Genomic DNA, 25,951 nt, shown 5'->3' with positions numbered 1-25,951 from the left:
CTGTTCTACATACAGCATGTTGCTGAATAAATCATAAGCAGACTCAGTTCTGAATGATCCACTTAGACAGAACAGCAAGTTAGTGCTGTATTCACAGTAGAATGACTGGTGGTCTTGGGAGGAAATTAAGGATCGGAAGAAGAGGAACATAGAAAAAGTACTTACATATAAAAGTTTGTTAAACTATGTAATACTTAGAGGGAGCACTGAGTGTGGTGTATGTACATGTATATTATACATATTACCCAGATACACACATAAATATTTCATTATATAAAAAATAAAGTGCTTTCTATGAGGTCCCAATGCAGGGACATTATAAAACATTTCACCAACTGCAAAACAAATTGATACAAATCAAAGAATACTACATCCAACATACATGTAAAACAAACACGATATGTACAATCTGGCGGGTGTCCCAAGACAAACATCCCTTCATATACATGGTATATACATATATACTCTTAGCTTTACTCAATATATTATGACAATATATATTTTAAAACTTTGTTATAGACAAAAAACCCTACAAAAACGCAAGAAGGATTAAGCACACAAGTCCAAGACTAACGGCCAATTGGCTATTTTTGCCCATGTCACCATTTCCACTGTTGGGGAAGATGTGCCAGCGCTCTTTCCTGGGGTGCAGTGCCTCTACGTCTTGCAAGGCACTATGCGCTGCTGCCGTGAAGTTAGCATCACCAGTGGTGAGCAGATCAAACACACAAGAGTAAAAATAGATGTCCTTCACCAGCATCTTTTCATGGCATTTGGTAGTGGCACTCTCCAGTGTGTACACAGACCAGGGCTGCGTAGAGGCAGCATGTGGAAGAGGCTGCCCCATGACGGGCAAAGGTAAGTGACCACTGTCATCAATGCGTTCACTCGAGGGGCAGCCATTCACACACAGCTGGAGGTCCTGGCTTTCTTCATAAGCCATGGCCAGCTCTTCTGGCATGCGAATGGCCAGCGTTAGGTAACGTCCAACTTGGCGCACAAACACAGTGGCCCCGATGTACCTGGCATGCATCTCCACGTATCTGCCACTGACTCTCTCCACTATGCGCAAGCTCTTGGTGTCACTGTCACCTCCACTTGTTGTGCCATCTACAAAAGCCGCCGGTAGGTCATCAGTCACTGCCTGGTACACCTTCTGCTCTGTGCAGTCTTGGTATGATTTGAAGATAATAGTTATCTGGAAGAAAACAAGGAAATTAGAGGGGAAATTCATCTCAAAACCATTATCACCACATAGACTGAGAATGATCAAGGGCTGAATAGCTGCCCACCAAGCTGGCCATCATTCAATTCCTACAGAAAAGTACATCTAACCGTGCACCCATACCCAAAACTCTAAAACATAGTCTAGCAAAAGGCAACTTAAATGGAGTTCTTAATTAGCAGGAAACTCACAATAGTGGAGGACAGCAACTGGAAAGAGAGGCCAAAAAGGGAACAGGTTGTATATATCGCTGAGAGCCACAACTCCCTCTCCTAATGCTCCCTTAACACTTTGGAATTCAATCTCATGGAGCTGTATGTGCCAAATAATTCCCACGCCACTATCTTCTGTGGCACAACCAGTTTCTCCCCATGGAGAGAGCAGTGTGCTCTAATGCAATTAGCAATCAGAGTGCAAGGGGTGCTACTGACAACATGAACATGGAGAGAATATTCACTGTACCCCCTCTAATATATAGCTAATCCTTGCACAACCTGAAAATGCTGTAGAAAGAGCACAGTATTATTACATCCATCAATTCAATATGCAAGCAGTGACTAGCTGTTCTCTTCTGTAATTATTTGACAATCTGCCATTTGTTATTCAGTGTTTGGACTTAACCTTTATAAACTGAGAGATTTGACACCTCCAGTCCACTAGCAGCTACAGAACATACATATTACAGGCAGAAGGGGAATAAAACAGGTGGCTTATAAGAAAATGCACCACTCTGAACAAGATAATAAAAGTCCAGAGCAAATTTTGCTTTAAGTCGGATCAGCAACCTTTGGCACACGGGCCGCCAGGGTAAGCCCCTTGGTAGGCCAGGCCAGTTTGTTTACCTGCCGCATCTGCAGGTTCAGCTGATCATGGCTCCCACTGGCCATGGTTCACCGCCCCAGGCCAGTGGGGGATGCAGGAAATAGTGGCCAGTATGTCCCTCGGCCCACGCCACTTCCAGAAGCTCCCATTGGCCTGGGATGGCGAAAAGCAATCGGCCGAACCTGCAAACGTGGCAAGTAAACAACCTGGCCCAGCAGGGGGCTTACCCTGACAGTCCGCGGGCCAAAGGTTGCTGATTCCTGCTTTAAGAGGTGGCTTGCTAAGCATACCCAGAAGTTTGTACCTTTTTATGATGCTAATGGCATATTGAATCTTAAATGTTTGTTATTTAAAGTCTAGACACAATAGAAATCAGATCCTCCAGTCTTCACAGGGGAAGCAAGCAGGTTATGTTGTTATGTTATTTGTTGGGGTCCCTAGAGCTCTGTAGAGGTATCTTATTTTTATTTAAATAAATGGCATGTCTGCAGCTTCCTTCCAACAGTGAAGAGGAGAGGAAATACTGAATTGAACAATCTAGGGGTTTTTTTAAATACAGAAATAAGCAGTATTTTAATGTCTGTATGTTCACACAGCTATATACATCATAAAGCAAGAGAAAAATGACAAACTGCAAAGCAATTTTAAGTACATTGCCAAGAAATTCAAAGTACTCCAAAATGTGTTCATGAACATTCCCCGCCCTATGGATGTCTTGAGTTTCTAGCAGCCCTTGAATGTTTTAGTTTCAGTTAGCCACCACACTAGTGCACAGCAGCTTTTGAGTCTTACCTCTCAGCTCTGAAATACAAGCGTTAAGGCTCATAAACAGCTGGATTACAGGCAATCGGAACAACACCTCTCCCTTCTAGGAGGAGGAAGATTAAACATTAACTTTGCACTCATCTTGCTATTAGTAAATGAAAGTGATGATTTCCCTTACTATTACCTCCTCTCCTCAGTCCAAACCCTCTTCAAACACACAATACTTAGTTTTAATGTTTCATCTGCCCCAGTTAGTTAGCATTACATTCTCACACATACAGACAGAGCACTCACTATTTTAGTTCCACATGTTCCCACTGGTATGGTCTGACTGGAATTTTCCAACGAGTTTTCTTTGCTTTAATCAAGTTATACAGCAAGCTTGGGACCAGCTGTAGTCTGCAATCTGTGAAATTCATATGCCTGAGCCACAGCTGAGACTGAAGGATTTTGTTCAAAATCCAGACAGACAATATACCAATTACTTACTCCCCCTTAGACAGTCACCGCTTTTGTCTAGTGTATGAGCCCACCATTCCACTTTACTTCCAATCTTTTATGCTTAGTTTAGTCCAGCAGCCCAGAAGGAAGATATCCTGGACATTGTCTTGAGTAATGTGCTGTGCATCTGATCCCTGTGCCTCAATAAATGAAGCTTCCACAAAGCTGCTTTAATACAGGACTGCAAAACAGATTAATTAATGGCCCTGGACACAAACGGCACAGCAATGGTAACGTTCTTTAGGCCTATTCGTGACACTCTGCAAGAAAAGAATGATTGATATCCCAGCTGAAGGAAAATTCTGTGCAAGACTGCTCAGCACCTGAGTGACTCTGAGGTTAACAGCTCACATTGCTTTAATGACACCACACAGAACTTGCTTTTCCATATAACCACCCACACTAATTCCCTAACAATCAATAGGCTCCATGACTGACTTAATGCTTCTCTAAGCACTAAGTCATTTGTCTCTAGTTTCTCAAACCTAAATTTCAATCAGTTGGTCCTGCTTGTGCAGAGGGACACTTTCTCTGCCTGAAGACCATGAGGAAGTCTGGATACGACAGAAGGAAACAAACATTTTTGCTCTGCTTCTGGCAAGCTACAACAGAAATAAGAAACAGTCACCAACTGCTCTCACTAGGACTCTCCTTTCTTCATCAAGGGTAAGACTCATACATAGGGAGAGAAAGGCCTCCACACCACTCCAGCCCTGCAATGGTGTTGCACAAGGAGCACAAGCTGAATAGCTAGGAAAGGGCAGGGTATAGACTCTGAGGTCTCCACGACGTCCCCAAACTGGCTAGCAATGAGAAGGCCACTGGAATGTGCTGGGCTCCACACTTAGAGATACAGTGAGCTAGAAGCAGTGTATAATTTGTGCCAGGGCTTGCCACAGCTGAGTTCCGGCATCCCTAGGCTTGGCAGTTCATAGCCCCAGCGCCCCTGGGCTTCCTGCATCAGTTATGAATAAAAAAAAAATGTGCTTGAGCCTCGGCACTTCTCATTACAGATTAAGCATTGGCTAGAATACCCACTTGTGGGGGCAAGGAGAGGCTGCAACATCCAGTCCAGTCCAGAAAAGCGAATAGTGAAAAGGGAGGTATGTTGGGTTGTGGTGGATTTAATACTCCCTACCCAACTTGCTCCCTCTTGATTCTCTCTGTACTCCACACCTGTAGAGTACTCTATTCCTGGCCATTGGAGGTGGGGGGAGAGAAGAGGTGAATTTCACCCTAAATCCCTCCCTTCCCCACCTCTGCTGCATCAAACTGTATTTAAAAAACAGTTGGATATTTAATCATTTCACAATCTTTGCATCTAAGTTTGCCATTTGTTCCTATGTGCACATATAACACTTGATTCAACCCAAGTAAACGCCCACACACAGCTGTTGATCTATTACAGCATTCAAAGACCAGGAAGAAAGAAAAGCCAAAAAGGAATTCCAACTGCCGCAAGTGCCTTAATGTATTTGCATCTGTATGAAGGAACCACTTTCATAAAGCAAAGTCAGTCTGCGAACCAAGTGCTCTGGGCATGTGCGGCGCTCTCAAAAGTTACCGCAATTATTAGGATGAACCACCCCAAAAACAACACTTCCCATTCCCGCTCTAAGCCGGCCTCAGTTACATAAAGGTTACCTACAAAAACTGTCAATTTCTACTCAATGTTTTGGGCTGAAACTTTCCACGGCTTGATCTCATAAGACAAAGGCGTTTCTGGAATGAGCAAAATCCTCGCCACTTTCAGTTTGCTGAACACAATTTTTTTTTTTTTTAAACAAATTCTTTCATAAAACTCTCACGAAGAGCTGAGTTTTTGAAGGTGGAGCTTTCCCAAGCTGCTAGTAAATACAGGAAGATTCTATGGGTTCTCAAATACAGAACAGCTACTGCTTCTCCGTGGGCTTATTTATAAAAGTATATACCTCTTTATCCATGTTAGATAAAACATTTTAGCCAAGACATTTTAAAAATGCTTTCAATCCTAGTCCAGATGAGCCCCATAATGCAACTATGGTACTAGAATCAGAGTTTAGTTGGAGTGGTTTGGTGCTGCTATTTCATTGCAGAGTTCCACAGCTGTGTACACTTGAATTTTCCACAACTGGAACAAGAAGCTAACATTTTAATCTTCCTCCTTCAAGAGAGACATTTTAATAAGATTACCAGTACTGCAGCTCCTTATTAGGCTTTACTTTAACTCTCTTGCATTCAGTCTTCAAATGTTCTTAAGTACTAGTAACTGTGCAAAACCACAGGGAAGCAAAGAGACTTTCACTCGTATGACAAATGCCAGGGAAATTCAATGCAGTAAATAATTTCGTAGTTACATTTTCAATGCAAAAGATAACTGAAGAGCTCCACTTCCTTAAGGGCCTAGACTCAGCCACGTTACACATACTAAATTCTCTTCTCAGATTCATAAATTAAAGTCACATTACTTTGAAAAGGGAGTTATGCACATGGGGGAGCAGAATCTGGCCAATGGGGGGGGGGGGGGGGGGGGGGAATGTTAATAGCAGATTGTAAAACAAACAGTACATGCAACATGAGTGAGCTAGCACTGCTGCTGGAACCTGGGCTTTTTTAATATCTTAACATTAGTGCAGTTACCTCCTCAGCTTGCATCACCAAATGCAAAAAAGTTACTTTATACATGAAGTTTTGCAGCTTGTATTGTATCACTTCCTCCATTGTGTATGAGACATACAAGCTATTAGCTCAAACAAATGTTAAGATTTTTTTTTATTTACTAATATGTAGTATTCACATGTTTATATTAATTCCTGTTTTTCCTCTTAAAAAGAGAACACAACAAGACAGCAAGTACCAACATTTAAACACCTACCTCCTTCCCTTATTATGTCTGTTTGCCACCTCCATGGAATTCCTAGTCATTTCCTCTCTGCCCCAATATCTGGTTTTCTAGTCTATATAGATTCTTATACCCCTCTCATTACCAAAGTATCAGAACACCTTCCAGGACTGCATTAAGCAATGTGACTAATATATTGTTACATATTTGCTCTCTCATCATGAGGCCTTGGCTTCACTGGCACTTTATAGCGCTGCAACTTTCACGCTCAGGGGTGTGAAAAAACACCCCCCTGAGCACTGCAAGATACAGCGCTGTAAAGCCTCAGTGTAATCAGTGCCGCAGCGCTGGGAGTGCGGCTCCCAGCGCTGCAAGCTACACCCGTAAGGGATGTGGTTTACGTGCAGCGCTGGGAGAGCTCTCTCCCAGCGCTGGCGCTCCGACCACACTCACACTTCAAAGCGCTGCGCCTGCAGCGCTTTGAAATTTCAAGTGTAGCCATACCCTGAGAACATCAGATTTCTCCTTCATCTCTCCTCTTTAGGAGTTATAGAAACAGCACATTTCGTATACGCAAAACCACACACACTCTTCTCCTGGTGTCCTTTGAAACTTTTTAGTCTCTGAAAGAGTGAACCTCAATGCAACATTTGTATTGCTTACTTATTTCTATGAACTAATCCATATACTGCAATAACTCAATTTGGCACATTTGCACTATACCACACCATTTATTATTGATGGGTTGTACTGCTGTGCATTTAAAACATCAATGCCTTTGTTAAAAACATTTCTCCCTTCCCCTCCCCACCCCCTCCAAATTACTCTGGCTCTGCTCCTTCACTTTCAATATTTCATTCCCTGTGATCGTCCCCACCCACAAGAACAAAGAAGAGATAATAAGTACAACCCAGCTCCCATATCAGAATGTAACATTAAGTGCCCAATCTTCTATGGCTACTGCAGGCAAAACCAGTACAGAAGTCAAAGATTTTGCCTGAACAAGCTGTATGGGATCAGGCCAAGCCCCCTTCATTTTGAATTTAGATATTGCTATAGAATAGTCCAAACTATTTACAGAATTAAAAATCATGGTGGGAGCCATGACACCAAGTTCTATTGCCAGTTTTGCCACTGACCTGCTGTGATTTGGACAAGTCACTTAATCTTTCTGTGCCTGTTCCTGTCCCACCGCCCTTCGCCTATTTAAACCATAAGCTCTTTGAGGCAGGGATTGTATCTCACTATACCTTTGCATGCAGCCTCCTACTACTGGCTCGAAACTCAACTGAGGCCTCCAGATGCTATTGTAATACAAGAATTAATAAATGCCTGCCATCACAAATAAAGCCACAGGATCTCTTGCCTTGAAGAGCTTACAAGTGGATTTCACATATGTAACGAGACAGTTATACATGTGGAAGAACAAAGGCTACAGCAATAAAACGTATGCAAGTATTCTAAGGTGCAGACATTTTAAATATAAATTTAAAAACATGAAAGTAGCAACATCCTTGTGCCATAAAAAATACTGTATACTTTACTAGAGAGTGTTCCCTTTGGCAAGTGATGGCATGCAAATAAATGTGATCCAGAAACAGTTCTATCTGCCTGAGGTATCTCTATATCTTAGCAAAGGCTCCGCAGTACTGTCGAGTATGCAGTTTGAATCAGCAAAAACATTATCTGTGCCTTCTTACATCTTAGAATTAGGATTTATCATTAGTGTTTAAATCTGCAGTTTGAAGTGCATGATCTATTGGCAAAATTGAAAGGAAATGCAGTATCTTGACTTATTATGGTGCTTTTCCAGTCCATGAAAAGAGACTGGGGTAGGAGTAATGTGTGAAGAGAAATGTAGTCCTACTAATGCACTGGGGAAGTGGTTCCCAAACTTTAACTACGTGTGAACCCCTTTCACTAAAATGTCAAGTCTTGCAAACCCCCTCCTAAAAATGAATGTTTCCAGGGATTTTCTTCTTTACCTGAGTATAAGTTATAAAAGCAGTGATCTTGGAAATATTAAATTTGTTTTTATGACATACTTATTACACATTATTATTATTATTAATCATTACAGTATTTTCATTACATTAAGAGAACGGCACCACTCTTCCAAGATCTCACTTTCGTAACTTGTATCACTTTGAATAAGCCTGTTATAAGACAAAGTTCCTACGTTTCATCAAGAACTATCAGATGTGAAACAGCAGGAAGGTATTTAAGAAGCCAACTCAAAGAGTTCCTCCTACACAAGCATTCAGGTCTTGAGCTGTCCAGGCAAACAACGCACATTACAACAAAGCTTAAACATAATAATTTTAAAAACAATACTAACTGCCCATTTCATTTCAAAAACAGCAAAAAAGAAAGATCCACCTCCCTTTCCATTACTTATAAGGAGTATTGAAGTTTAAATCTCCTCAGTGTGATAGATATTCTTGCTTTGATCTGCTTAGCTCTTGGAAGTCCAGGCGCTCCGGGCTGCTGGCCCCATGTTGCCTGGGGTCCCTAGGGACAACTCTGTCCACCATCAGGGAATTTTTCCCTGAGAAGCCCCTGTAACATTTCATGAACCCCAGTTTGGGAACCACTGCACTGGGGTAATTCACCAAACACTGGTTTAAGAAGTTACAGAACTAGCATTTCAGCAACAGACCTCATGAAACTAAATAACTTGGAAGCTGTGAAAACCTTTGAATCTGTTAACCCATGTCTAGGGAGTTCTGACTACCAGAAGACAGGAGGCCAAGAAAGCTGCCCTGCTCTGTACACGCCCTCTGAAGCTCTGGTAACAGCAAATGTCGAGACAGGACACTGAGCTAGATGAACCACTGATCTAACCCAGTACAGCAATTTTATATTCTAAAGCAGTATTAGGCAAACCAAGTAACATGGCTCCAAGTTAGACTGACCTACCTTTTCTCCCCCTCCCCCCATATCATTTTGGGAAAAAAATAAATACTGTTCTTTGTGCACTTTCCACACATCCTCAACAACAAATGCTTCAGTTTTATCCCCTCAGAAATAGAAATGATGCAAGAAGCACAATATTCATGAATAATAAAGCACAGCTCAGCGAGGGAAAAGATAAGAAAAGCCATTTAGTAAGGGAACCCCTGAAGGCTGATAATGTTGACAGAAGTACTCAGTAAGTTTGGTGATGAGATCTCTTGACCTCACTGCTAAGTATGAGATGTTTCTTCCATGTGAAATTCCATTTTTCTATGTTATATATAATAATTGGCAAGAAAACATGCAACACTGAGAATTTTGCAACTGCTCTTAGCACAATGAAAGATTCTCTTTTGCTTCTGCTCCTGCTCACAAAGCCAGCCTCAGTACATCTGCCTTCTTCTTCCATAACTAACTTCCAGCTTTTGCCACACACCCTTCTCAACCTGATCCTTAATATGTACTTCTATGGGACCTTCAAGAAGTTAGACATTCAGTTTTAATGGCTTTCTTGCTCACACTCCATGCTGTGAGCTAGCAGTCACTTAGTTATCATAGCTGAAAGACAGGGGTCCTTCAAACAGGGCTCCAGGACAATGTCAATTCCTTAGGAGTGGAAGGGTAGTGTGGGAGCTGGGAACTCACCAGCACATTTTCTCCCTAGATATCCCTCCCTCCCCGTGCGCAAAGACAAATAACCAAAAAGGAAAAAAAAAATGAATGAGCAGAGATTATTCAACACTAAAGGTAGCTCTTCTAGGTTCAGCTTGAAGCACATTTGAGAGGGTACTAGGAAGAAATAACCTCACTGCCAAAGCCAGTGCTTTACCTGTTTGAAGGTAAACAGATCACTTCAGTCTCAAGCAGAGCTGCCAGTCTGACCCTTCACAAGCAAGGATTCAGCTAGATTAAGAGCCAGCATACACTTTTTAGCATAGACATACACAGGAACTTCTTCTCATTTAGGATGGAGTTCTTGATCTTAAGTAAATTAACAAAAACCTTTCCAAAAGTCAAAGGCCCAGGTCTGCATGAAAGTTGCTCTGGTAACTGCATATGAGAGTTAGCTAAGTGCACACACAAATGGATGTTTAGTGCCTAACAAGCCATTTGCCCAGGTTACTACCCAGTTTGCATGCCTGACTGCTCTAATTACTTGCACAGGCAGGATGCCTCAGACCCTTCATTTTTAACCCTTAGTTTGCACACTATTTTCCCTCTTAAAGGGATTTGCTTTGTTGGCAATTATACAAGATCAAGTTGGAATTATCAGCTCCAACAAGTTTGGGTTTTTGGGGGGAGGGGTTTTTTTTTTTTAAACACATTTTACTCCTAGATATTTCACTCTACAGAGGCAAGTTTTGCCCTTTCTGAAAATTAAAACTGAGTTCATCCTGACTTCAGACACTAGCATCACTGCAAGAAGCATACAAAGGTCAATATTATTTTACATGGCCAACAATCTCATGGCCCTTAAAATGACAATAGAATGATGATGATAATAAGATGTTCTCATTCTAGTTAAATTATTCAAAGGGGAGTAGCAGAGCAAGTTCAGTACAATGAAAGCTCTTCCTGCAAAACAGAAGCCAGACTACAAAATATATGAAAGGATTTTAGCAAGAAGACAGACCATTTAACTTCTCAATGTTTCACTATACTTCTAATGCAACTGATAGAGATCCTTTGTATTTGCAATCACCTAAGGTTTTTAACTGTGCCTACTGTAGTAAAAGCTCTGTGTTCCTCCACTGCCCATTCTCCCCTTCTCTACCACTAGCCTTCCCCTCCTCACCACCCAAACTATAGAGAACAGTCTTTGTCAGTTCCTAATCACTGCTACATCAGAAGAAAGTTTCCCATGTAGGAGCACAGATGGGACTGTGCTTCTACAACATTCTCTTCTGCTAATCAGCAGGGCCTGGAGACAAAGTATTGGTGAGAAAAGAGAGTAAATGCATTACTGGCATCTAGACCACTTGCTGAAAGGATGTGGTAAGTAAACATTTCCTCCCCTAGAATAAAAAAAAAAAAAAATCACTATAAAAGAGTAGAGTCTTCCTTCAAGGTACTTATAAGGCTCCCGCAATCTTTAATGTATTTATGCGCCCTGCCCTTTGTGAGAGAGGGAAGTACTATTTATACACATTTTACCTATGGGGAACAGAGATATAGAGAGGCTAAGTGATATGCCCAAGGTCACACAGGAAGTCCATAGTGAAGCAGGGTCTTGAGCCCAAGTCTGAGTCCTAGGCTAGTGCCCGAGCCCACTGGACTAGCCTTCCTCCTCCATCTGAAAGGCACTGGGTTCCCACACTGATGGTCACAGTATAAATAAAAACTAGGTATGAAAAAAAGCAAAGTTACAAGTTCCAACTATTCCCATCTTGGCTACAGACTATGCAATGCCCCTAATTTAGTTAATTCTGAAGAAAGAGGTTTCCTTGCTGTCTGCATCATGAAAAGCAAGAATATGTAAACACCTATAAAACTGAAACTGCCAAAAGCACCAAGTGTCTAAGCCCACTCCTTCCACCCTTGGGAAACAGCCTTCATGTAGGGAATGACAGGAACAGTGAGCCCCATGCTCTCTTTTATTCATGCCACAGAGGAGAAGTGGGGGGCAAGAAAAGCAGGGAGAGTCCCCCCAAATTAAAAAAATGGCAAAAGGATGCCACTCCAGCAGGCTCTGTTGCAGTTAGGGTTTGGGGGTGGGGAAAGAGGAAGCAAAGCATTATACATGCCATGGGCACCTACCTGCAGGGAGATTTCCCAGAATAAAGCTGTAAGATAGCTATGGCTCACCAAGCCACACATCCCCATACCTGCTTGTCAAGGTGGAGGAAAAGCAAGGTTAAGTGGACACAACCAGTAACTGTATGGCTCTTGCTGGAGCCATGCTACCAAGAGGGAGTACAGATAGAAACTATCAAATAGACCAATCATTGCCCTCGATCCATCCTAATCCTATGTAATGCCCCAAACCTCTCCCGCTTGAGAAAGGCATGCAGAGGAAACTGCAAGGTGAGCATCCATTTCCTCTTTTCATTGGTTTCCTGTGGAATGGGTCAAGCGGTTCATTATCAGCTGGCATTTGATCCAAAATTCAGAATGTTTTTGAAAACAAGCTTTTGCAAAACTGAAAGCAGAGAGAGAAAAAGAATCTCTCTTTATTAAAAACCCACAACATTCCTCTGGACTGTTTGCAGTCCAAAATACTGCATGACTACTAGCATATGCAGTCCTGAAAGTAAGGCTGATGAGAAACTGACTAGCTTGTTTTCATTTCATGCTCTAAGCTGAGAGAAATGCAGCAAACAAACAGTCTAAGTAGTGAAAGGTTAGATTTAAAGTGAATTTTTGAAATCTAAGTAAGTTTTAAAATTAAACTTAGTAATATCCACTATGATGAGAGTAAATTCTGCCACAAAATGTTAGAACTCCTTCACTAGAAACTAGATAGAAAATATATTATAGGGATCAATCCTGCACTGACAAGATAACTTAAGAGGCCTTTTCTCTCACTTACAGGAGTCTGTGCTTTGTAAAAAAATCTAAGGCTCAGAAAGATGCTTTAGTTCACAAATATCTTGCAATGCTTCCAGTGCAGTAGGTACACAGCCTTCAACTCCCACAAAGAGGTGTTCTGATAAAAATTGGATTGCCTGGCAAAGAAAGAAAAACCTCACGTACTGCACAGCATCTATCACTCGCAGCCCCCTTATTAACTGCCTCTGCATATTTAACATCCCTGTGGGTGCTGAGGTGAATTCTTAGGTCAGGTTTTAACATTAACACACATTATAAAAAGAAAGCGTCAAACAGCACTCCTCCAGAGGACTTAGGGGGCAGGGGGAGAATACTTCTTATATGGCTTTACATTGGAAGTAATTCAAGAACCATATGCTTAGAAATGAACAAGTTCCTCTACCCCAGCATGTTACTGAGATTTACCCTCTTACATTACGTCCACATTTATTATCTTAACACAAAACTTCACCTGGGCTATCTGCACAGCTGTATACACACCTATGTGTTCTTGCCTTCTTCTATCCCTACCAAGAGAACCTCCCTGTTTCAAGGATGTTTTCTACAGCTGCCTAGCAAAACTTAGTATGAAAAAGTATTTTGTATTCTATGAAATATTTTCCCTTCTTGTATTCCTATGTTTAAGTGCCTTGAAGGAATCAGCTTCAGTAAGCATTTTCTTGAAGAAAAAGTTGCACGTCTATGCTGAGAAGCAGATTATGGAAAGTATGCATCTTTCAAGGTTTCTTTGGGCATGCAGCTTGTGCTTAGACATGAAGGTTCATTACTAAAAATTCAGAACCGGGGATGCTTTGTCAGTCCAGCACTGGTTCCTCTCACATAACTCTACTACTGTTCAACCCAGAGATTTCATCTCACCTGTATTAGTGTCAACACTGGATGCCATCACAGAACTGAACAGCAAGGCTGCTCTTCATTTATTATAAATTACAGCATAGTTGCCTTGGGGTTAAATTTGCAGATCCTGATCTAGTTCTATACCCAGTGACTGCAAAGAGAACACCCCAAAACTAGATTGTGGGTGGTGGTACCTGGGCAGGGTAAGCAGAGCTTAAACATTAAGATACTTACCCCTGTTTGTGCCTTAAATGGTTATTGTACCACCACTGTATGTCATTTCCATTAGGAACCAGTGTGCTAATAAAGGCACACAGTCAACTTGCTTTTTTTTTTGGTATTATTTTCTAAAGATATCAGAAAAAAGCTACCACTCCCTTTAAACAGTTTATTCTGTAGTTAAAAAAAAACAAAACAAAAAACCAATGATATTTTTGCTCCTATGCTGCCTTGAATGATCTAAGAAACCCATGCCAATCCCTCCCTGGGCATGCACCTGCTTGCTGCCTGTTCACTTGGTTTCCCTTTCAGTTTTTTGTTCTGGTTACTGGTAAGCACCCTCTTTGGGTTGGGGGTCAGGCCATGCACCATCGAAAAAAACAGTGAAACCGGCAATACAACACACCATCAAATGCAGAGATATTTCCCCATGCCACTCCACCACTTTTAGCAACAGCAGTTTTAAGGGCCCCTTGTAACAAAGTTCAGATAAGTGAGATTTTCAAAGTGCTGCTCCTTGAATTTTCATGGAATTCATTGGGCCATTTCAGTTACCATTTGGGCTCTCTTAAGACTGCTGCATTTTACACATCTTCCTCCTTTCAAATGTACTCTATAGCCCCTTTTCCTCCACCTGTCTCAGCTCAGAGCTCTCTATTTCTATGTACCTTTCCATTTGCACCAGTCAAGAGTGTGCGGGGGGGTGGGACAGTACTGTTCCACAACACTTTCATATCTTGCAGTTTTGTAGATTAAAGCAAAGCAGCTGGAACAGTCACCCCCTGCCTACACCTCAAAGAATTGCAATTTACATTCAGTTTCACCCATAGCTAATTTAAGCATTAATCTCTAATCTTGAACACTTCTGATGAGGTGAGAATGGTTCCTCCACTTAAAAAAAATTTTTTTAAATGGCCCTTTTGCTTAGGGGGGCTTTCTGGAGCAAAGCCCAGTCATCCATGCATCAAAAAGCTACTGCACAAAACACCCTGACCCCATAAGTCTAAAAGTAGGAGCAATAAATGTTTGAGTCTGTGCTGTATTTTGATCTTTGCTTCAAGCTTCAAATTCCACTTAACACTGAGGGGAGTGGTGGGCAAGAGAGAAAAGAGAGAACAATCCATACCTTATTTGTAGCAGTAGCACTGGATCCTGGCACCAGAGGCACATTCGTGACTTGCACTGATAAGTAGTTATTGTCTATGAGAGGCCAGGCACCTTCCACTTTGCATGTCTGAAAGTGATCCTTAAAAGTCCTAAGGTGAGGATCACCAAACAAACCACAAAAGAGGTAAGTAGGAGGGGTTTGCTCCCCTCCCCGAAGTTCTCTGGCTCCTATGCGGCCACTGTAATTACAGGGGTCGTGGGTAACTTCAGGGTTAGTAGAAGATGTTGGCCCATCCTTGGAGCAGTTTCTCTGGCTCATGAGGTCGCTGATCCCTAGCACAGCAGAATGATAAACTAGGTTTCCACGACAGACTTTGGAATTGCGATAGGTGCAGGCAGAATATGCTCGCAGGGCTTTGCAGAACTCCAAATCAAAGCCATCAAGAGCAGAGTTTAGATGCGAAGTTAATGACACAAAGTCTGTGGTGCACTTTTGGATTCGACATGGTGTTTGCAGCTGGCAGTCACCTAAGCACAAGAATAGAGGAGAGAGAGAGAGACACACACATTTTAGAGCACAGTTCATTCTTCCCCCCCTGAACACTACAGACAGTAGCCTGAAGGTTACTCAGCAGATAATCTCTCTCATTGGGAAATTTCCAGCCATATTGCTTAAAAGAAAAATGTTTTAAAAACTAAGTAGCAATATAGATTGCCTCTCCCAAAAGGCTCAAGTGACCCACAGGAGACTTAGTTTCCACGAAAACAATGGCAGGTGGTTGATTTAAAAAATTATATCCTGCCAAATACAAACCCAGTGTTTCTTCTCCATATTATACCAAGATGATATTGCAAACCCATGCTTAAATTGATCAGTTAGTCAATAAACTACATCTTCATTAATCTTTTAATGTTTTTCATGACAAATTAGTTAAAGGTTTTAGTTTTTTGGTAAATCATATTCCTGAGAAGAGAGGAGATTTTGCCATAAATTTAAATATTAAGCTTTCTGCTGCAGGAAATGAACCACGTGGTGCAGAGATCACGGTTACACTCTCTTCAAGAAGGGGAAAAAATGCAGGCCATAAAACTCAATGTACTTTCATTCTTGGGCACTGCCATAGCTAGTGCTTCATCAGTCATTTTCTTTATACAAATGAAAAAACCCTTTACGCTATACTTTAAAACTACAGGTAAGGGTTTGTCAACTGTGGAAAACAAGCATTGCAATAGCATTTTATTACCTGGAATACGGAGGGCGTGTGTGGGGAAAGAAACAGAAGCAGATCATGAAATGCAGGTGGCAGACTTACACTTTAGTTCTTATAAAGAACAGACTAGTTTCACACAATACCATGGTCACCTGGCTTCTGGAGAGGAAGTATAACTACAATCCTGGCAAGTAACTGCTTCCCTTAACCCTCCCTTTCCCTGCCCATTCAGCCCTTAATGTCATGCTTTTGAATCCTCTGACCTGACTCTTCACACAACACTTATAACAGAACTCACGGGGGAGGGGAAAACAAGACAAAGAACTGCATGTAGTACCGAAGGAGGTATGAATGCAGACAGCTTTCTTTGCAATTAGAAGCAGAAGACCTGGTTCTGTATATAATACACACCATATTGTACTGCAGAAAACATCCAACCACATTTATTTGAAGCAATAAACTGGAACATTCTTATAATACCTATTTTTAAAATTGCACTGAGTGAGGGACTTAATAAGCTATTCAATGCCAGGTGAAGAGGACTTGCGCAAGAAAAGCAAATAGATATTCCACTAACTGGAAACCAACTTACCAGGGAGACATCTTTTGAGCAACACTTACCTGGCTACATATAGATCTATCTTAAAAATGTTACTTTAGGTGCTTTACTTTAGTAATCTACATACTACTTTATTTTTCTATTCTGGGGTCATCTATAGCATACTAAGCACTGTGACCATAATCTCTGCCCTAAAGAATTCACAATCTAGGAAGAATCAACACACTATAATTTAGAAAAAAAACAAGTGAAAAATATCTGTTTAATCACCTAACATCCTGGAGGAGGGAAGGGTGTAAAGAAGGGGAAAAGTTAGATTAATACTTATTGATATTCTATAGGTTACTCGGTTTTTGGTAATCTTTTACTGAATACTGTGTTATGCATCTTGTTAAAAAACCAAGAGCTATAGGTTTATATCCACTATTTAGATACTCCTACCTGCCACCAAATTTTAGCAGGAAGGTATAAGTGCTTTCAAGATGAAAATGCTTTTAATGAACACTGAAGCTTTTCATAAGCTAACATTCCTGGCTTGGGAAACTTAAGAAGAAACATCTGAAATATTATTCCACCTTCCTTACACCAAAAAATAAATTTCCTTCGAACTCTGGAGCGTGGATCTGAATACATTGCCTATTAAAAAACGGACAATGTTAGTTTAAATACCCTACACTCCAGTATATTAAACTTACTTCTACCCTACAGTATTAAGAGTTTTAAACAAACAGTTAAAATAAAATAAAAGGTATGTTTCTTCTAATTCAAACTAGAAAAATCCCTGAGTTGTCGCACTACTTTAAACTCTACTCCAGAGAAAGAAGAGTTTCAAAAATCATATTTACACTGGAAAGGAGGCATAGAACTGAAGACCACCATTATGGCTAAAGGAACTTAGTATAATTTAGGACTTCACACAACAGCTAGCTGTCCAAGAACCAACAGCTTCCATTAAAAATATGTTCTGGCTATTTGTTCTTTTTATGAGCTATAAAATTCAGCTATGTATAAATTTATTTGAAATTATAAAATCATATAAAATATGAGGATTAAGTGGAGTGTGGAAATATTTATGAAAATAATATGTGCATGCTCAGGGGAGCAGGGGAGAAAAGGCAAAAATACAATACCATTTTAAACAGCCTTTCCCCACCCATCGAACCTTCTTTACACCTATTCTCACTTTCTGCTTGTTTCCCTTGGCTTCAGCATGAGTGGGGGTTAGTGGTCTTCAAAATTCTGATTAAAAAGTGTTCTTAAACTACATACAAGACACAAGGTGGTGGGGAAGAAAGCAAGCCTGTCACTAATTTTAACTCTATTTGTTCCCTGATATTCAAAAGGGAGAGGGAAGAGAAAATGGGATTATTAGTTTCATCTCTTAACCTTTGATGACCCTCCTTTATAATGACTAACTCTCGTACACCCAGAAGTTTATAATGACAGTGCACACTTGGCCTTATGATGAGGTTCACCAATAACAGGCGAAGACAATGCAGATTTTAAAAAGTATCAATATACACATTTTATACATTCTTATTGCTATAAGAACACGCATCGCAGAAGTGTTATTAATGTAAGGTAAACTATAATGGTGATGAGGCAAGTGACATGGGAGCAGTAATAAAAGCCATATATCTGCCCATCTGCAAAACTACACTTGGCTAACCACTGTGAAATATGCAGAAACCATTTCATTTCAAAAGCACTGCTCAGAGAGGATCATCACTGCCAGGAGGTACAGTAAGCAAGTGATTTTATTAAATCTGAAGGGTGTTCTCCTGCAAACACTTGTACATGTGAATAATTCAACTAAAATTATAGATATTTTGGAAGAATTACTAGCTAAAGAGAACATTCTTTCACAAAAATGAACTATCACTCTAGCAAATTTCTGGATGAAAACGATATGGACTTTAATGAGGACGCCTTTTGGAATGTTACATTTTCCAACTTTTCTTAAGATAAGCAAGTAGTTCTTGTAACAAAATAAAACTAACTTCTCAGCTAAATTTCACCAGTTAACCACTGGTGGACTAGTAAATAGATCAATTTTATCACTGTCTTCTACATAGCATCCAGTTATTTGACTGGGACTTTTGCTAATATTAGTAGAATATGGCTGCCTTTTCACTCTGCATTATCTAAGGGAAAGTTCAAATGAACAGGGCGTATAACTTTGCCCATCACTCTAGCACAGAAATATTTAGGTATCTAAAAATAGGTAATATAATTTTATCACAAATAATGAGACATACAAGGTATTTCTAGGAGACATTCCTGAAGAGATCTGATAAAGAGTTTACCACGTTCTCGAAAATGATTTAAAAAAAATAATACTAGAACAATTTAAAAGCCACCATACATGGCTTTCTAATTTTTTTTTTCTGAATATCATCATTAAAGCAGCTTCTCCACATACACAGTGGGAAAAAAGATCAAGTTCTCTTCTACATATTCTAAAAACCTCTTTAGATTAAGAAGATTTCAAATACAGATCTCTGCTTCTTAAGGTTTGTCACTCTAGGGCCCTCTTTATAGGGCTGATCTTTAATTTCTATGTTTTGTTAACCCTAATACAGTAATAAAAATTCTACGATTTCAATTCATTAATATGAGTGTGCATTTTAGGGAACAAAGACAGATTCAGTGACATTTACTTTTCTGAATCTCTTACACATTGTGTATTTTTCCATGACACCTTGCAACGGGGTGCAGTTATAGTCTCTTACCTATAGTCAATGTACAGCTTTAAACCATGTTTCTTCCCATTAACAACTGAAAATCTTGGTTTTTATATCTTAATCAATTTCACATTTAGGAGATAATCCTGTTAAAAACTCATTTTAAACTTTACTTTTCCTCCTCCCTTACTCCACACATGAGAACATTTCTCAGCAGAGGAATGCAACTCCCCTAAGAAATATTTCAGAAGAAACATAAACCCTGAAGGAAGCTGTACATCACAAAGGTGATGGATGGCGCACAGCTGATGGGCATTAACCCTACAGACCCAAACAGACTAACCAGGCTGATCAAGTTTTACTAGAGAAGGGCAACACACCATGAAACTACTAATCAGTATTAAGGGGCGATTTTAGAAATTTTAAAAATGAATTAGACCATCCCCCAACTCCAGCTGCAGGGAACAGAAGAAAAGCACAAGGTTCCCCCTCTCTCTCCCCAGAGAGGAGGCGGTGGAAAGAGAAACCTGATCTCAGCCCTGACTTTCAGTAAACATCACCGCAGTGAGCAATAAAGCCCCATGGGTCTAAAGCTCAAACAACACCCCCCTTCCCCAAACGGAGACAGCTCCCCTCCCTCTAACGATCGCTAGGCAGGTTGGGGAGCTGGGGTTTCCCGAAGGTTTATGTCCTGAGGGGAAGCAGTCAGGCTCTCCCACAAGCCGATCAAGCAGAGGCTTCGCTCCCCTTTTAAGGCGACTCCCGCCCCCCAAACAAGCGACTGCCCATCCTAACCCAGTAACGGCTGGTCCCGAGAAAAAGCGGCAGGCGGGGGGCACAGGTAACGGGCCCCTCGATCGGAACTCCGTCCCGGCCAGGGGCTCTGGCGAGGCACGGGGCGTGCTCGGCTGCCAGCCTGACCAGGCGAAGAGGGAGCGAGCGCTGCTCCCCGGGGAAAGCCGCGGCGGCGGTACCTGTGCGCAGCAGCAGCCCGAGGTTGAAGAGGAGAAACAGGGCGGCCGGCGGCGGCTGGTGCAGCCGGCGATGGCGTTGCTCAGCCCCGGCGGCGGCGCAGGAAGGTGCTGCTCTCCCCATGCCCGTCCATGCAGGTCTGCGGGACTCCGGCGGCGACGGGACTGGGCTGCTGCATGGGCAGGCGAGCCGGCCTCCTGGCTTCCTCCTCTTCCTCCTTCAGCCCCACGGCGGGGAGAGGCCGTCAGCAGGCCAGGCGGGAGCGGGTGCAGCCGGGCAGCGCAGCATTGCAGGGAGAGACACAAACACAAAGAGTGAGGCTCGCCCCCCGCCCTCGGGACGCGCGGAGCTCTTGGGCTCGGCCTGCGCCTCTCCCGCACGGCTCCCCGGCCAGCCAATCAATCTCAGCTCCGCACTCGCCCACCCCGCCCGCCAGGCTCCCATTGGCTGGCCGAGCCCAACCAACAAGTCCGACGCGAGCTTCGTAGGAGCCCGGCCTCCGCCAAGCCCCCTCCTCCCTGATGGAAGCTGGGCGGACTGTGGAGGAGACCGAGGTGATTTGCTGGCGGGTCCCTACCCTGCTTTATCCGCCTCCTGGGCTTATTGTTTTCCTGCCGTGGATTCAAGAAGCACACAGCAGCCCCCTGGGAGTGAAAAGTGCGAAGAGAGCTTTTTTCCTGCTGGTTTCCCGCTCGGGTGCTGGGATCTCTCGCCTTGCCTGGGTCGTTTCTTGTGCTGAGGCACCTCCCTTCCCTTCTCAACTGTCTTTTTTCCCGATGAGAGACCTGGTCCCTTAGACACTCTAGTATTCTGCCTCCCCGCCCCCCCTTCTTGCTGAGAGACCTGCCTCGCAAAATGCTGCTTTCCGACGGATACAGATTCATTCCAGTCTCTAAATGAGGAATTTCGCCGGCTCTGCTTTGTATCATCTAAGAAGTGTCTTCCAAAGTCATGTGATTCAGCTGTATGCATCTTTGCAGCAGCTAATCACAGCCCTGGGACCTCTGCGCCAAGCATTCCAATTTGGAACGTTGGGTTTGCTTGCGTTCCTAATCTGAATGCAGGCGCAGCGGTGCCGGGGTTGTGATTGGCTGCGGAGGGTATCAATGGAGCCTCGGAGGACTCAGCCCGAGGGAATGACTTCACCTTCTTGTCCGTGGCTGTAGCTAGTTTCCGGTGACTTTCTATCCTTAAATTAATCTCGAAACACTTTATCGGCCTGGGGGGACAGACGCCTTGCATCCGGACGCTGTGGTTAAACAGGCAGGTCGGATTCGTGAATTTCGAGTTTACTCTAGACTGGGCGAATTTTAACATCTTGGTTATTTAAAGGAGAATTTAAGATTTAGCGACATCGCTAAGAACGAAGGCATCTCACCGTTGTAACGCTGCTCGTTTGCGTGCAGTTGCTGTAGCCTCTAGGCGAACTGCTGACTAGCTCGTATGCGCTCAAGTAGGCCCCTGATTATGTAAAGGAAACTCAGACAAGGAGACGGAAGAAGGGGAAATACACACAGACTACAGGGGGGAATTGTGACCGATTATGTTATCGGTAGGTGTGAAGTGGAAATCTAATCTTCATGAATTGCTTTACCATTTGAATCCACTTTCTCTTCTCTTTCTCCCAGAACTGCTCTGTGTTGAGGAGTTAGCATACCGAGCAAAATGGGAGTTTTGTAATTACTGTTCGTGCTTTTAATGATAATTATGTTTAAAAAAAACTAGCAGGCCTGTCCAGTAATGAAGGATGTTTGCATAGGTGCTCGAACTAGGGGTGCTGCTGCATCCCCTAGCTTGAAGTGGTTTCTACAATATACAGGGTTTATAGTTTTTTTTTCAGTGGCTTTCAGCCCCCGCCCCCATAAAAATTGTTCCAGCACTCCTGGGTGTTTGGTCTGAACTCTGCAGTGATCGGCTCCGCAGCAATTCCCTCACCTCCTTTTCCTTGTTAAGTTGTACTGAAATTTGGCCATGGCCCCCTCCCCATATCTCCACCCCACAGGCATTAGGAAACACGAAAAAAGAAAATAATAAAGTTGAGAAACAGTCATTTGTTGGACTACGCTGTTTTCATATATAAAAATAAAAGCTATGTCTGTACAAACTACCGTGTAAGTATAGTAATTTTCTATATCTATTTGCTATGAATTACGAAGACTGCCATAGTTAACTTTTATTAAGGGAGCCTAATTATATATTAAACTAAATATGTTTACAGTGTCCTTTTCTCGGCCATATCCTGAGTGCCCATGACAAAGATCTGATTACCCCTAAGGCCCAATTCAAATCTTGCATTTTATATCAACAATATCATCATAGTGGCACCAGTATTGTACATAGAAATGATTTGTTCTATACACAAGTCGGACATTAACCATTGCCTTTGGAGCAATTGTGATATCAGATGTTAGATACAGTTATGCTTTGCGATTTTCTTTTTAGTTAAAAAAAACCATGCGACTTAAGTGGACAAAAATCACGAATTTCAAAGATCTTTCACTCCATCCTTAACTTCTCCCATTTGGTGACCCATTAAAGAAAATTGAAGGCTAGTTCTGTGCCAAGAAAACTCGAAGTGACTTGGTTTGCTGGCTTGCATTGACTTTTGTGAGTTACTGTTTTAATGTAGGTATTTTCTTAAGTTATTTATCGGGCTACAATCAGATTCTGAAATCCCCACTGAAACATTCTCATTGAAGTCAGTGGGAGGCTTTGCCTATGAGGACTTCTGGTTTTGTTCCAATTCTTTCGCTGAGCTCGTATGTTCTGTTCTATGAGCGGCTCCTTGACAATAGAGGGCACTCTTGAGTTACTCCAAATATTTGGGTCATGAAATATAACTGTTCCCTGAAAGGAGAAACTACATTTTTTGATCTGAGGTGCTTTAGTGTTCAATTGTAAATTTTGTCAAGCCTGAGATTCAGATGCCTAGTATTTGTGTGTTTAGTATTATAAAAATCTATAGCCTTCCAGCAGACGGTGTTACTTTTTACAGTTACACTGCGAGATAATATCCTGACACTTCAGACTGGGAACTAAATTAGCTGTGATATTGGCATGGAAAGGTCATCGTTAGTGTGCGCTGTGCTTCAGAATGAACGTCAATTACGAATTAATTGAAATCCACACATTTTATTTTTATAAACAGTATCAGATTTGTCTGCATGGATTTGAGGTTTACATTTAATATTACAATCCATGAAAGTACAGCTCACCAAAACGAGGGTCCCAGCTGTGAGTTGAAAATGTAAAAAGAAAATAAGTCAAGATTTTTAAAAGGCTCGGACGTTTCTTTCTCGCTTTCTTTTACCCCGAGGAAAAAAGGAAACAAATAGCAAAACAAGCAATGACCCAGCAAAAAAAAGAAATTAAATAACCATGTAACTGGTTAAAAGTCAACCCTATGCAAGAAGCATTACAGCATTTTAAACAAGCTGTGGTTTATTTTCCAAAAGGGCATGTGTGATGCCTTAACTGTTCCCCTGTTGCTACAATCTCCGTTTCCAAAAATACAACAGGAATATCCTCATGGTCTGCTTATTACATTGGTGTGTGTGGAGGAAGAATAACTGGGAATCAAACCTGGGGTTTCAATTTGCAGAACACTTCATTATATTCCCCACTATTTTTTATTTGCCTGTGTAACGAAAGTAGAAGCATCAGCAATAAGTACTTAATAAATCGACTTCTAAATATTTTTGTACTTACATCATATTTAACCCTTAGGGTGTTGCGCAGATCGGTGGAGTCAACGCTGCATCCTGTTCTCCTAGAGGATGGGATACTTTGCAAATTAAGACCTGTATATTAGATAATTAAAAACGTTATGTCCGTCTTCGGAAGGCCTAGGAAGCGTTCATTGCTTGGACCTAAACACTATATTGACGTGGTCCTGGACTTTGCAAATACTGACTAAAGCCTGAACGTAGCAGGTGCAGAAAGCATTTGGAAACCGCCTGCCAGAACCGGGGAGGTAATGCTCTTCCTGTCCATTTATCGCAGGAAACCAGCACAAGCTTCCCTCCGAAACAAAATTAACCTCTCATTAGCCAGAAACTCCCAAGAAAGCTTTAAAATCTTTGCAATCTCTAGCTAAAATGTTTAGAGCTCCCCCGCCCCCCTTCCAGGCAATGCGATTACTGCCATCAGTTACACTTCGGTTTTCCTAACGCACCTGAGTTTGCGTTTAGCTGCCATGAGACTGTCAATGCAAAAAAGAAAGCACACCAGCCACTTCTTCCTTCTTTAGGGTTCCTATAGGGCTTCCTGAAATGAAGCCCAGCACCGTCTGGAGTACAGAAATATACTCTCACACACACATACTAGCTTTTGGATCCTTTGGAGCAAGTTCCCTGGACCTTGTGCCCTTTCTTCCTCTAAATGCTAATAACTGACCCTTCGTTGTTCTTCTTGTCAGCTAAAAAGTGAAACCTACGTAGACCCCTGCTGCAGACCTATATAGCATTCTTGAAACACTCCAGGGTTACATCAGTTGGAAACAATGTAGAGCAAGAGGTGTTTATTTTATCAGATGCAATTTGTAATTTGCAAACATGTAAGTGATTTCAGATGTCCGGCTGGATTGTTTAGCATGTTTTCCTTCCCCACATATGGCTCCTTCGAAAACTAAAGACAGGTGGATTGACGACACACACAAAACCCCGAGCTCTGACTCCAACAAAACAAAACAAACAACTCACCACAAACATCCCCGTGTCTTCATCCCTGACGCTTGCCAGCTGGAACAATAATAGCAAGAGCCCAGCGCGTCATTCAGCTCTTTCGCAGAGCGAAAGGGCAGGGACAACGGAGCAGCCCCTTTCCCCTTGGAAGGTAGGACTCATAATGACACTTCTGCGAGCGATCGGCTTCATCTGGGGCGCCAATGAACTCCCCCACCACCTCGGAGTGACTGTTTATCTGTCTCTCCCTTCCTGGCACCGGCACAAAGGGAGGGGATATGCCTTTAATGACAGCGTGATCTTTCCGCCACCTATAGAAAACAAACTGGGGGGAGGGGGAAGCGAGAGAGCACAATAATTCCCTTCTCCCGCCTGAGAAACTGCCCCCCCCCCCTCCAAGGGACACTGGAGTAGTAGCACCGTTTCTCCACCTCCTCAAGTCCGCAGACCCCTGCCAGTGGCTCCTACAGCCTCTGGAATGTACCTGCACATCTGGATGATCAGCTGGGCATGGCCGCGCCAGCCCTTCCCATTCGAGGCTTTGGACAAAGGAGCCTTTTACTGGCCCACGTAGCACTGCCTCAATGTACGCTGCCTGCCTTTTACAACCTCCTCACACTTGTTCACGACGTAGTATCAGACTTCCTCAGCAAAAGCAGGCAGCGTGTTACAACATCAAAGCCCCCCCGCCCCCAACAACCCCCTTATTTATTTAGGTATTAGCAGCCCTTTTATAACCTGAACACGCAAAGCAGTTTCAAGGGGTCCTTCCCCCTCCCCCGCGCCCCAAGCCTCTGCCAGGCTTCTCCAGATGTTTTGCTGCCAGCGGACAATCTGTTTTCCTTCCCTCTCTTGATGGCGTTTTATTATGTACATTGCTGTCCAGTTCTTGGGCTAACACTGAATTTAAACAACAACAACAACAAAGAATCGGCACAGACCTTTTGGCTGAAAATCTGACCTAGCAATAAGTGGCTACATTTAACAGGAAGAAAATTTGGCTTTATGCTCATAGTTTTGAATTCTCAAAATTATTGGGGTT

At 42.3% G+C, this 25,951-nt stretch overlaps 1 protein-coding gene across 3 annotated transcripts; it reads right to left on the bottom strand.

Moving 5' to 3' along the window:
* Window positions 1–289: 289 nt before the first annotated feature.
* On the bottom strand, window positions 290–25,491 carry RGMB (repulsive guidance molecule BMP co-receptor b). Of its 3 annotated transcripts, none has more exons than XM_050945876.1 (6): window positions 25,394–25,491; window positions 24,928–25,234; window positions 23,936–24,027; window positions 20,230–20,444; window positions 14,821–15,329; window positions 290–1,198 (listed from the first exon to the last, which is right to left on the bottom strand). In XM_050945876.1, the coding sequence occupies exons 3-6, from the start codon at window positions 23,938–23,940 to the stop codon at window positions 530–532; spliced, it is 1,398 nt and encodes a 465-aa protein (XP_050801833.1). In that variant the 5' UTR covers window positions 23,941–24,027; window positions 24,928–25,234; window positions 25,394–25,491; the 3' UTR covers window positions 290–529. The 3 variants fall into 3 exon arrangements, with proteins under 3 accessions (XP_050801833.1, XP_050801834.1, XP_050801835.1); XM_050945877.1 differs by having other exon boundaries at window positions 24,928–25,161; window positions 25,394–25,413; XM_050945878.1 differs by having other exon boundaries at window positions 23,936–23,996; window positions 24,928–25,439.
* Window positions 25,492–25,951: the final 460 nt, after the last annotated feature.

The sequence above is a fragment of the Gopherus flavomarginatus genome, chromosome 3 (assembly GCF_025201925.1).
Source record: "Gopherus flavomarginatus isolate rGopFla2 chromosome 3, rGopFla2.mat.asm, whole genome shotgun sequence".
Lineage (NCBI taxonomy): Eukaryota > Metazoa > Chordata > Testudines > Testudinidae > Gopherus > Gopherus flavomarginatus.
Note: the sequence above shows the minus strand (reverse complement) of the source record. Positions and strands in the feature narration are given on the sequence as shown.